The 12,719-nt window shown below is 46.3% G+C and overlaps 2 protein-coding genes across 2 annotated transcripts; both read right to left on the bottom strand.

Annotated features, from left to right (window-relative positions):
* Positions 1–2,618: 2,618 nt before the first annotated feature.
* Positions 2,619–5,045, bottom strand: TRUGW13939_10520 (uncharacterized protein; the record flags this gene model as incomplete). Its single annotated transcript, XM_035493631.1, has 1 exon — positions 2,619–5,045. The coding sequence occupies one exon, from the start codon at positions 5,043–5,045 to the stop codon at positions 2,619–2,621; it is 2,427 nt and encodes an 808-aa protein (XP_035349524.1).
* A 2,862-nt stretch (positions 5,046–7,907) lies between these two features.
* TRUGW13939_10519 (uncharacterized protein) lies at positions 7,908–11,627 on the bottom strand (the record flags this gene model as incomplete). Its single annotated transcript, XM_035493630.1, has 8 exons — positions 7,908–7,982; positions 8,035–8,134; positions 8,215–8,749; positions 9,058–9,107; positions 9,514–10,678; positions 10,746–11,337; positions 11,393–11,437; positions 11,502–11,627. Coding segments are annotated over 8 exons (2,688 nt in total), but the record flags the coding sequence as incomplete, so codon positions are not given.
* Positions 11,628–12,719: the final 1,092 nt, after the last annotated feature.

Genomic DNA, 12,719 nt, shown 5'->3' with positions numbered 1-12,719 from the left:
CTTTTAGTTTTTTCTTCCTTCGCTCCTCCCCCTGATGGCTGGCCGCACTGGTAATTAAAGTAGTGCGACGGAAAAAGCCTAGTGCTCAAATACTAGGCCTATCCCTCAAGGCCGAATTTCTCGCTCGATCTGCCAATCCGGGGAATTAGTTTGGGACTTGGGTCTTTTCACTGGGTCAGCAGGCAATCAGGTGCCAGTCACTAACAATTAGCAGCCCAGCTAGCGAGCAGTGGGGGGCTTTCATGGGCCGAGACCAAGCGATTTGCGTCTACCGAATACAACGGGTACATACGGAGTTTTGTTCATGTGTTAGGATTGTCAAAATGCTGCTGGCTTGTTGTATTTTAGAGATAGTTATTATAATATCAACATGTTTGATATAATAAAATATGGTTCCATGCTAGAATTGGCCTAGCTGTTTACGGTCGGGCCTTGGCTGTTTCAGCTAGATTAATATTTCAGTCACTACTTCAAGGATCAATTGATAAGCTTGGGGAATTTTATAAAAACATCAAAGTGTGGTATTTATTTAAATTTCGCTTATAGAAGGCCGACTATTTTCAAATGTCGTCTTCCCTATGTAAAGTTCTCCTGAGGCTCATATACATCCATGTAATTTCCCCGGAAGTTGAATTTGATAATTAAAGGCTGGAAAAGAAAGTCAAGAAACAAAAGTCAAGGATTAACCACTCATGTATATACTTATGAATATGGATGTACATGTATGGCAAAGTCTTCTAAACACCAACAAATTTGATTGTAATCTCATAGCTCACTTTTGGCCGACATTCCATTCACGTGAAATTCCCTTTTGTTTTATTTCGGTATTAGAACGCCTTAAACGTCATTTCAAAAGACAAAGTCTTCCGATATGGTCAAATCAAACTTACTTGTTTGCCTCAACGACTTTCTGACTGTTGTCAACAGACATGACATGATTCTTCTTTGTAAAGATTTCACCTTCAGGAACTGCCCAGTCATGTATCCACTTTAGTGCATTGATATCCCGTTGTCATTGGATTCGAAATAAAACAGGTAAACTGACGCAGCAAGATCGGGTCAACGGTCTCTAGCAATCGACTCTTCCGCTGTCATTTCCCATGTAAAGACGCCGTTTTTTATAGTGACGAAGTTGGTGCTTTTCGCTAGCCCAACCTTGAAATTCAAATACCAAATTTTTGTTCTCGCCAACGTTGACATCCAGGAACCAGTTATGGATTTTGTTGTAATACTTTCCAGTATAATGATCGAGTGGGCGAGAGGGGATATTAGGATTACGATCTTTGTCCAAGTCCGACTTGAGAGTTGTCCACATGCCTTTATATGTATTCACTCCAATAGAAGCTCCTGGAGTCACCGAAATTTCGCATATTTTTGTGATTACCGGGGCCAATCCGTTGGAGGCAAACGGTGATATCATCATCCATCTTGGGTCGTTTAAGATATTTTTGCAAGGGATTCGGTAGGCATAAATTAGACCGTGGAGGGGGATGAGTCCTGGCGCCGGAAAATTCTAGTCATACCTGGCGGTGCCTATTTGGGCATCGCCCAGGTGCACTCTGGCTACGGTCTTCCGTCGTTTAGTATTAGATATTCACAGCTTCGTAATTTCCTTCGGTACTCAGACCCAGAGGCAGAGATTCGCTCTAGGGTAGCCATTGCTGGAATACAAACTTAGATGTGAATACTATTGCTATTAGGGACTGTAGCATGGGATATATTCGACAACTTAGCTGTACACCACACATATATTAAATAAAGAAAGTAAAAGAGGAAACTTGCATGGGTCCCTGGTGATGTCTGAATCTGGACCCAGAGGTCACATTTGAACTCCACTGGAACCCAATCAATGTCTATAAAATTAACATGTTTGGGCAACTAAACCTGTTTAATTGTAGTAGGATTATTAATCTTTCTAGCCCTACAAAATTCAGAAGTAGTAGGGATCTTTTGGTATATGGTAATCAGGGTATCTAAGTGAAATTTATATGATCTCTTACATTTCTCTAGGCATTTGAAAATTGTATTTTCGAGAGCCATTGGAAATTTTAGTTATCCGAATTAAAAGCCCTAATTTTATGCCATATCTTGCAGGTTGATCCAATTAAAGTTGGAAATCTTTCCTTTTATATCCAGTCCTTCAGGTTTCTTAGATTGTATATCGTATACTTCCTGGCCCTCTTTCGAGTAGTAAAGTACAAAGTATACGATTCCCTTCCAATGAGCGTTGGTTGTTTTGTATACTTCTTATCAAGACAGAAGTATATCTTTCCTATCATCACGTGACTACCTATTATGGCAGGTTTATAGCGTTCATATACATGTACATCAATTGATACGTATGATCAGTAATATACGCAGTATATACAAAAAAGAATTTATCCACATGTAGACGAACAGAATAAATGAGGGTATTGTTACAGTTCCTGCCCATGCTTGACAAAAAAAAAGCGCTGAATATAGAAGATACACGGGGGAAAATATACATATATGCCTTTGGCAAGAAATGAACGTATTTTCGCTCAACATGAATTATGAAAGTCATCAGGAAACAGTCAGTCATCGCTTTTTACACGCAAAGGTGTACTCCGTATCCAGAAAGACAAAGAAAAAAGAACTTAATGCGCAACGGCCAGATCGACAGAATCCGGAGCCCATTTGATCGCCCAGAGCGGATATTCGGTTTCGTCTTTGCCATTTGCAGAGTCTTCTACAACAATGGCTTCGCTGCTATCTGTTCGCCGCCGCGAATGACGCCGCGCCGCGTCTGGGATCGGGGGAGGTGCGTGTGATGGCGGAGGCGCTCGGGGGGAGAAACGATGGATTGGAAGCGTCGGCGTCATTGGGGAGGTATGACCGGTTGTCGAGGAGGACGATTGGGTCTCGGAAAAAGCCAGGCTCAGTCGGGGGGATGCAGTCGAGTTAGACTCTGTTCTCTGTTCGCTATCAGATGTCGAGCTCAGAGACATAAAGGCTTCTTTCTCTTTGGAGACGGCACCTTCACCACCCGACTGCGACCCTGGGGACGGGAACATAGCGGTACTTAGCCGAAGAAATGAGGTATCATAAGACGGCTGGCTCGCCTCTTGCGCGCGAGGCTTTGGCGACACTCTGCTGTTCGAGTCTGTATCGGAATCGGCACTGGTTGATGTCACTTCATGGAAAATACTAGGCGTGAACCGCCCATTCCGTTGTCTCATAGCCTCTAACAATGATTCTTCCTGCCTCGTAACCGCAATAATCCGACTGCGTCTCTTTTCTGCAGACTGTGTGCTATTGCTAGATGGCACAGGAAGGAGATTAGGGATGTTTTCTTCATTTTCTTCATGAACATCAGCAAGCTCCTCCTGCTCTTCAATCAATGGCACCCTGGTAGAAGCACGTGATTCTAGCCTCCTGTTCGAAGCTGATCGAGTAACGGAGGAAAGCGATGGATCTCGGCTGCGACCATTGGAGCGCTGCCGAACGGTACGACGCGAGTCGGAGCTGTCGGTTGACATTTTCGAATGCGATCTGTAGAGTGGTAGTGGTGCTGTTCTGTTGAATTGCGTCAGGGGTTGCCCTCTCGTTGGAATGACGGCTTCGGCAGTGCAAATCTCAGGCTCGAACCCGTCGTATGTCGAGATACTCGCCCGTATCATTCGAGGCGGCGCAGCTCCTTTTACGAGAGATTCGCCATATTTGGCGTCGTCTTCCCGGGCGTCTTCGCTTTCGTCTTCATCTTCGGATGACGACAGTGATAGCACGCTCGTCTTGGAGAGGTCAAAGGCTCTCAAAGTACTGCTGCTGCTCTTCTTAGATAGTTTCCCCTGCGACCGCTTCGATCGAAGATCGCCTTGGGGTTGCCATGGTTGGAGAGAGGGACGGGTTCGGTCGGAGGACTGAGTGGTCGGTTGCGGGCTAACTTGCGATTCGACGCTGCGGGATGTGCCGCGAGATGTACGAGACGTGCCAGACGTCAAGGACGATCTTCGCGATGACCGGATAGACATGGGCTGCGAAAAGTTGGTATCCTTCTGAGATGGGGGTCTCTGCGGCTGCGGCTGGCGGGCTTCTGGTGTAGGGCGGAAAGCCATCTTGGGTGAGATTTCTTCGTCATCGGTGTAGTCGGAAGCCATATGATCAACACGAATAGTCTTTTCCACGGGAATGTCGAACCAATCTACCGTTTTTCGTGATTGACTCGGCATCGCAGGAGACTCCTCCGGAATGACATTGTCGAGACCGTTTTTCCTGCTATTGCTCCTGGAACGGGATTTGGTCAGTTTTACCGGCGCAACTTTCCTAGCAATAGAGGCTTCCGAAAGGACCGGAGAAGGCGAGTTCGTTAAGCGTTGAGGTGAGAGTAGAGGCTCAGCGGCTGGTTTTGGTCTGGGGAAGAGAAGAGACAGGTCGATCCGACTGGGGCGTTTTTTCTTGGTTTGTTTTTGACGCTCCTGGGCCTGTAGTAGTTGCTGCTGCTGCTGTTGTAGTAGTAGTTGCTGTTGCTGTTGTTGTTGTTGTTGTTGTTGTTGCTGCTGCTGTTGGTAGTGGTCTGAGGCGAGATTTGGAAAACGGATTCCTTTCATATCTTCGACGACACCATAGGCAAGACTATGTTGCGACTGGGTTTCGAAGGCATATGGGTCGGGTTTACTCATCATGATATCTGCCCACGAACCCGATTGCGGTATCCGTGGAACCTCTGGCGTTGGGTTTTTGGAATGATAGTTACGACCGAGAAGCGGAGATGACGCTCGTACACGCAATTCATGCTGTGGGACTGACGAGGTGATTGACTCCCGGTCGACTGTGGACGAAGCCATGGAGTAGTGATCGTCCACGCTAGAGTCCACAGTCCCGTTGACACTCCCTTCGCGGTCCAGATATCGCGAGTTTGGATTGTAATCGCCCAGCAGCCGATGCGCTTTCCGACTTCGGTCAGCCATCATTGATTCTTGGCTTCTCATTCTTGATATCGACCTCTCGCCGTAGTTGGTTTCGGCTTGAATGCTCGACGATCGAGCGGAGATGGTGAAAGGGTTTCGCAGAGACTGTCGGCCCATTGTGTATGTAAAATGATGGAATATAATTGTATCTCTGATAAAGAATCCGAATAAACGGTTCAATGGCGGGAAAAGAACACAATCGGTCTGTAGTTGGACACTACAAGCGGGAAGGAGCGGGGAAAAAAAGGAGAGAGCAGACGGTGGGAGGAGTTGAAGGAATGAAGAGGAGAGATTGAGTGTTAATTGCGACGCATATTGATATAATGACTGGGGAAAGACGAAAGAGGGGGGAGAGAAGAGATGATAATAAAGTGAGGAGAAGCAGAAGCAGCAGCGAAAACGCGAAGAAGAAAAGGAGCGGCCCAATCTCGTTAGCGGCAAGGCCCACCCTGCAGCTTCCGATTGACAGTACAGAACGAGCCCGTACTGAGACCCGGTGGGTCACAGTGGGGCACGAGCACTGACGGACGAACCGCGGGCCAGCTGGACCTGCATGCTCCGCCCCCGCTAACCCAACGGGGTGCCGTGTCAGGCGCCAGTCTAGTCCCCGATCGACCCTAGTGCCTCGTGGCGTTGCAAATTGGGACAAAGCCACGCCGGGATCGTGACGAATCCAGCCAGCCCCACCGGGTGCCCGCCACGCGATTGGTGCGGTTGTGGTGTGGACCATGGAACTGCTTGCACTGGGTGGGGAAACGCCTTCCGCTTTCGGCCTGGGCTGAGATTTTAAGTTGCTCCACCTCGTGACAGTACGGAGACAGACAGTTAACTACGTAATCTGTTCTCCAGGATATTCTCTTCTTTCTCTCTCATATGCGGATAATAATGTTGCCTGAATACGAAATACTCTCTGTGGACAACTGCCCCTATAGCTTGGCAACAATCCGCTATCTATTATTATGATAGGGACTGAAACACTATAGACAGCCGTGGGTCTATCTGAAACGCGAGCGGCCGCCTTATTTGTTTCTGCCTGTTTGTTACTCCGTATAAAGAAATCACCTAGGAGCAATGGTTATTAATAGGACAAATTGTTTCATGGTCGGCCAGGCACCTGCAACTGAGATAAGACAGCATGCAATTCCAATAATCTCTTGCTTGATTTTTGACCTGAAATTCTTCGGGATTTTTGCCGATATCTTGAGTCGGGATCAGCCACTATACCTAACAATAAGCTGGAACGGGGCCACTTGGTTGAGGTATAACACCCAACGCATCCCGCGGGGGGCCCAGACTCTAGAAGCTAGGTCCACGATCTGAATAATAATGGTCCGATCAATGCACTTGTAAGCTGTGTCTGCCAATAGTGCGGGAATTGTAATACCCCATGTCAAGCCGCCGAATCGGGTTTTATGGTTTCGCCCAGCGTATATGCCACTCAATAGTTCCGACTAGCAGCCACAGATGCATGCAGTGTACTGCTGCCGGCTAACATATGTTCCACAGCATGGAGATTATGCACTACTGATCTCGTTACCAAACATATCTCTTCGTATCGGGAGCTGTACCGCGGTTCCCGCCGGAGCTGGCCCGTACTCGGTTCCAGTCAATGACGTTTACACTGTTGGAAATAAAGCATCAAAAAAAAAAAAAAATCGGGATTTTATTTCTCAGCAAAAGAGTACACTATCAATAGTATTGATAAATAGTCCAGGGCTAGCAGGCTTAGTGGCGGATCATTGAGCTAGCAAAGATGGCAGCCCCATTGCTGTTACACTACTATTGCTTTCGCGCATGCCGATCCATTGGCCAACGGTAATAATCCCTATGACAAATTTACGCTTTCACGACTCGTATGATGGAGAACTCTGTGTGGATTATTGGATTATTGGATCGTTATTTAGACTGAATATCGTCAGAACCCTGACGATTCCGCCAGCCTGGTTCCGGGGAAACGGGACTGTGGTTCCTGACGGGATGCGACAGGAGAGAGTACTGTCTATTTGTAGCGATTTTTTCTTTTCTTTTTTTCTCTTGAATTAGAATGTCCTCGAGATGATGTCAACTTCTTGAGCAGTCCTCGAATCCGCTGTAGATGGTTACTGTTTATGCAGTTTTCCTCCTGGTATAACGCATAAACAGCCCCTGATTCGTGGCACACCCAAAATTTGGCATTGTGCAACCACACACGGACAGAACTCTACAAGCCTGCTTTTAATTCAAATCATAATATTATATTAAATTAAATGATGTCAATGAATCGTGCATCGTCAGTATTTGTGAAGACTCGCCCGACTGAGATCTGTGATCTGGTCCGCCGCTTTGACACGATCTGCCATTATCATCACCCACTCTTAATTAATTATTACCCCTCAGACGGAAGTCCTGTCAATGTCACTCAAAATCCCCGGTGGATCAAACTAGCCTAACGATCATTGCACGTCAGATTATTTAGTCCAAGTTTTTTTCCATCTGTGGTCGAAGCGCTACTATTGAATTCTAAACTATTATTACACTTGCGTTTTAGCAAATACTAGTTTCGACACAAACACGGTTTTGCCTTTTGTTGAAATAATCCCCAGATTAGGAATTTGCACGTGCACATGTATTCGCGGTGAGCTCTTATACACTGTACAAGTGTAGCTAGAGCCCTGTTTACATCTTCCTCTTTTTGAGGTCAACTTCAGCTGTTAAAATTATTGAAGTGACTTTGTTCTACCCCAGCGAGATATGAGGCATACACCATTGCAAAATGAATTCAAGTATATTCAAATATCTTTCAAATTCCAACCGTTGAATAATACCCATACTCGATGAGCAACTCGATGAGCAAGCCCGTTTCCTTTGCAAGCCAAAATCGGTAATATGTGGTGATCGGAAATGACAATAACGAGCGACAAAAAGTTCAAGATATGATTGACCACTGACTGGTTGTTTTTTATTCAACCAGTCATAGTATGCTAAGACCTAGCATTTCCTCTACCATGGAAGCTCCGCGCCGCGCATAACGTCGATAAACTTCCCGGACGTGGTGGTTTTCTCAGCTTCGGCAACCTACATCACAGTTAGCAAGATTTTTCCCCCTCCTGTCAACTTCAAAACTTACGGTTTTGACAATCGCATTCACCGACTCGTCGGTGGTCAGAGGCGGCCCTGCCATTCCGATTGCATCCGCGTATGCCTGTCCATTTGCAGTTTGGACCCATCTGGATAGAATTAGCTTTTTTTTTAAAAAAAAAGAAAAGAGAAAGGAATAGAGAGAAAAAAGAATACAGACAAAACTCACCCCGGATGCAATGCCACAGTCACCAATCTCTCATTCTCCAAGTGCATCTTCTTGATAAAAAGGTTCCCCGCTGCCTTTGCCGCGGCATACCCGGCACACGGAGTATGGTCCAGGAGCTGGATAGACGCCAGGGCAGAACTAATCAGCAAAAACTTGGGCGACTGATCCGACTTACTCAAAAAGTCCGGCCACAGCTGCTGGTACAAACGCACGGGGCCCAGCGCGTTGACCTGGTAAAGCGTGTCGAGGGCGTCAATGGGCGCGTCCAGCACCGTTGTAAACGGATCGCCATACCCGGCGTTGGCAATCACGATATCGATCTTGGCCAGCTTCTCGGCAAGCAGCGCCTCGCGCAGCGCGATCGCGTCTGCGGTCGAGCTGCTGTCGAGTTTGTATATGCCTTGAAGCGTGCCGGCAAACGAGGAGGGCAGGGCGCTGCACAGCTCCGAGGGCGACGTGCGAGTAGTCAGGATGACCTTGGTGTTTGGCTGCTGAAGGTAGACATTTGCGAGGCCAAGGCCCAGACCTTTTTCGACTATCGCGTTAGTTGAATTCTGCGTCTCTCTCTATAGAGAAACTGAACAATAGAGGAAGAGTGGACTTGCCCCTGTTAGCACCGGTGATGAGCACAACTGTTTCGGTCGACATGGTGTTGTCTGCGACAAAAGTTTGCAAGGTTTACTTAGTGTGTGATACAGGATATATCCAGATGGAATAAACAATCAAATACAGCCCAAAAGACAATATTGACAACGTGTTGATGGGACGAGAGAGTAGAAAAGAGGAAAATTGCCGTTTTGGCCAGTGGGAGGCGTGTTGGCCCCACCCGTAACCCTAACTAACCAGATTGTCTATAGCAGCTGAGCTGCTTGTCAGCGCCAGTCACGCTCTCACTATGAATCATCCGTGGGTTGGGGGTTTTCTATTGGATTCTGTATAGATGATAAAGATTAATTGTGTGTTTTTTTGTTGCAGTTAGTTTTACACAAAAGTTTCCATTCCATTCTACCATATAGAAAAGCTTGCTGAAAGACCGCATGGTCGAATTATGAACCACCGCAAACCAGCAGGCGGCATGCTATCAAGTTGTGTGGGAAAAAAAGAAAAGAAAAGAAAACAAGAATAGTAAACATGATGTAGAAATTAGAAAGTGATTGATACCAAGAGCAAGTCATCAAGTTGACATGTCATACCTTGGCTGAACCCTTACTTCTTGGCTCTGTCTTGATGTCTTACCCCTCTTTCTCCCCCAAACCTCTCTCTCATCTGTACTACTCGGCCAACACATATGAAAAGCACTTCATGTTATGCAGAATCCGCGAAATCTGTTGGTTATCCGGCGCTCCGTCGACAGAAAGTTCCGCGGCAAATGCATCCCAGTCCGCCGCATAATTCAAAATCCGCAGCTGGTGGGCCGCTGGCACGAAGCGATCCCATCTCGACGAACTCATGGTTATTATCCTCCTCCAAAGATGCAAAGGTAAACCAAACCGGTACTCGGAGCGATACTGTTTGTCCGTGAGAGCCTTCCTGTCTGGATGAAGCGCTGTTGCCTGGTTAGTAGTGCCTTTGCCCTTGGATTGGCGAGACGACGGCTTGGCAGCTGAGTTGTTGCCATTGTGGTTGTAGGTTGATGGCACTGCCCCAATGTCTGGCATTGTCGGGATCTGCACTGGGTTCGGAGATGGAGCATGCATCGAGGGAAACATATAATCAAACGTGGACGACTCAGGGTCAAACCGCATGCTTGAGATCAGCACTCCAGGCGGCGTGACCCTGTTCTGAACAGTCGGCTCATACCCAAACTTTGTCGTGGTGGTGGGTGGTGGTGGTGGCGACGGTGCGATTTCATTACCTGCTAGCACTGGACGAATGTTTTTTTTCGCCGTCGATAGCTCCTTTTCTGCAGAAGGGGGCCGCCTCTTGTCATCCAACAGAATTGCTCGAGAAAGCATCAACAGCCCCAGGGAGTATTTCCACAGCGCACAATCGGAAATGCCGCCAGACAGCAATGCCTGGCTCCGCTGCTGGCTCTCCAGCCGGCGAAGTTCGTCTTCGAGCTTCTTGCGTTCTTGGCGACGCTCGACTTGGTCGTTGGAAGGTTCCTCATCGTCGTCATATTCCTCCAAGTTCAATCCGTCAAAGTCATCGTATAGTGTGTTTTTGGGATAGACTGCTGCTACAGCTTTCATCAAACGATGGGACAGCTTACTCAATTCACTGTTTTGCTCCCAATAAATACCCTTTTTTGCGTGTTGTGGGATTTCTGGCAGACTGGGTGATTTACCTTCAGGCAAGTACTCAAGGAGCTGCTCTGGAGTGCGACGTATTTTGATGATTTCAGACAGGTGGACGACACTTGCATCGTTCATATCCACGTTGGCCAGGATGATGTATGGAACCGATTGCAAACCACGAGTGCAGGACCAATGGTTGATGTCGTCAGGAGGGTACGATTTGGGGTCTGTTGCAAAAAAAAAAAAAAAAGAAGTTAGTATTGTTATGCATTATCGGTGGGATAAGCTGCTTACCTTTGGCCAGAGACGACTTTCTACGATGGGACGAGCTTTGTCGAGAATCAGAAGGCCCAGACACGCTGGCGCTTGACATGGGAGTCTCGTCGCGCCCTTCGTCTTCGGAGCTGGATGTATATGTATTCACAAAGTCCAACTCACTCTGGATGTACACACGAGCAAAGATGTCCATGCCTGTATCACCGATGCTGTTGTCGCTAAAATCCACCTTTTTCAACACGCAACACTGGCTGAAGGAAGTCAGAAACAGTTCCCATTCTTGTGCCTCCACCCTGCTGTTGTAGTCCTTGATAGTGATTTGGTTGTTGGACAAATTCAACTCCCTCAGGTCTTGGGCACTCAACCGGATCAGCTCGCCAAGTTCCCGAAGACAACTGACAGTCAGCTTATTACCCTGGAGATTGAGCCCCGTCAACTTGGCGATTCCATCAGGATACTTATCGTTCTTGAATTCAAGTAGCCTTTTCAAGTCAGCGGTGAACATACAAAGGCCCTCATCCGTTAGGCACTTGTCGGCCATGTCGATTTCTAGCAAAGTGTCTCTGAGCTTGGTGGACCTGAAAGTGTCGCTCATAGGGTGTCGAGTATTCTAACCACAAATCATCAGCTTTTTTTTCTCTTCTCCATCGAAAAAAGATACTCACTAGATTGGTTTTCATGGCCAGACCAGCCTTGGGGCCGGTGATCATCTGTCACACGTGAGTTTTTATATTCTGAGCCATGCTGATGATGGTGCACAGTGTGTCAACTTACCTTTGCCACATTAACCTTCACCATCTTGTCTGAAGAAGAGAAGAGGGAACAGAAAATTTTCTGAGTGTAAGGTTGTCTTTTGGAATGTGCCTCTGCGGGAAGCTTTTTGATATCTGCAAGAAAACTCTGGATTAAAAAAAAAAGTCAGATCAGGGAGAATAATAATAACACGAGTGTAGCGTCGTCGCGAAGCTAGTGATAAAAGAAGAAGAAGAAGGAAAAGGTCAAGACCCAGCTTGTCGAGTCCTTCAGTGGTGGTGTGATGGTGCCTCTGGAGCGGTGATACCTACTGTGTATGAAAACAGAAAGCGTTGCTAGAAGATTCCTATCTTGGAACTCAAGTACTAGCAAGAAGTGTGAAAAAGGAGAAAGACAAACAGGCACTCACACTCATGAGGAAAGGAGGTCTTAAATGGACAAAGAAGGAGCCACAGGTGACAGAATGTGAAGGCGGAAGAAACCGGTGACAAAAAGCAGAAAAAAGGGACATACCCAAACACACATACACACTCACACTCACGTGTACATTTGGTGAATGGTTTGTTTACCCTCATACGTCATTTCATGGATATATCTGTTTGGTAATACAAATCTTACTGAACAATGACAGGGCATGGCCGGTGGATAAATAGGGCACTACTTGACAGATTCTTTACCTGCACAAAATAAAAAACTGCTTTGCTATTGTGATTAAAACAATCGATGGGAAATTTCAGGAAATAAATGTATAAACACAAATAAAGAGTGTGCACATAGGATATCTCTGTTTTATATCTTACAAGTTGGGATTTGAATGTTTGCTAATTGGTCAACGGGTAACTAACTGCTTGCACTAGGCAGCTGCTATACATGCATGCTCTTGAAAATTGTAGAATGCTACTTTGTTATATTTCAATTACAAACTACTGTGAATCTCACTGAACACTGAACCGAACAAACAGTAATATACCTTTTGATGATGAATAAAATACAACCATAAGTAAAAGCATCAAACTGTCCGATAATATACTGCCAATGCAATGGGTAAATAAATCATGCTGATAAAAAAAAAGGACAAACATAGCAAGGGAAATATCAATATAAACCATGTATAGCACCTCCATCCTTTCTCCGGTGTTGAATAATCCATGGGAAGTAATGCAAAAACAAATCAGAAATCGCTCATAATGAATGGGAATTGCTCGATGAGGAAGAAGAGCCTTTTCGAAATTTTGACCA

Source organism: Talaromyces rugulosus, chromosome VI, assembly GCF_013368755.1.
Source record: "Talaromyces rugulosus chromosome VI, complete sequence".
In the NCBI taxonomy this organism is placed as follows: Eukaryota; Fungi; Ascomycota; class Eurotiomycetes; order Eurotiales; family Trichocomaceae; genus Talaromyces; species Talaromyces rugulosus.
This window is presented reverse-complemented; position numbering and strand designations above follow the sequence as displayed.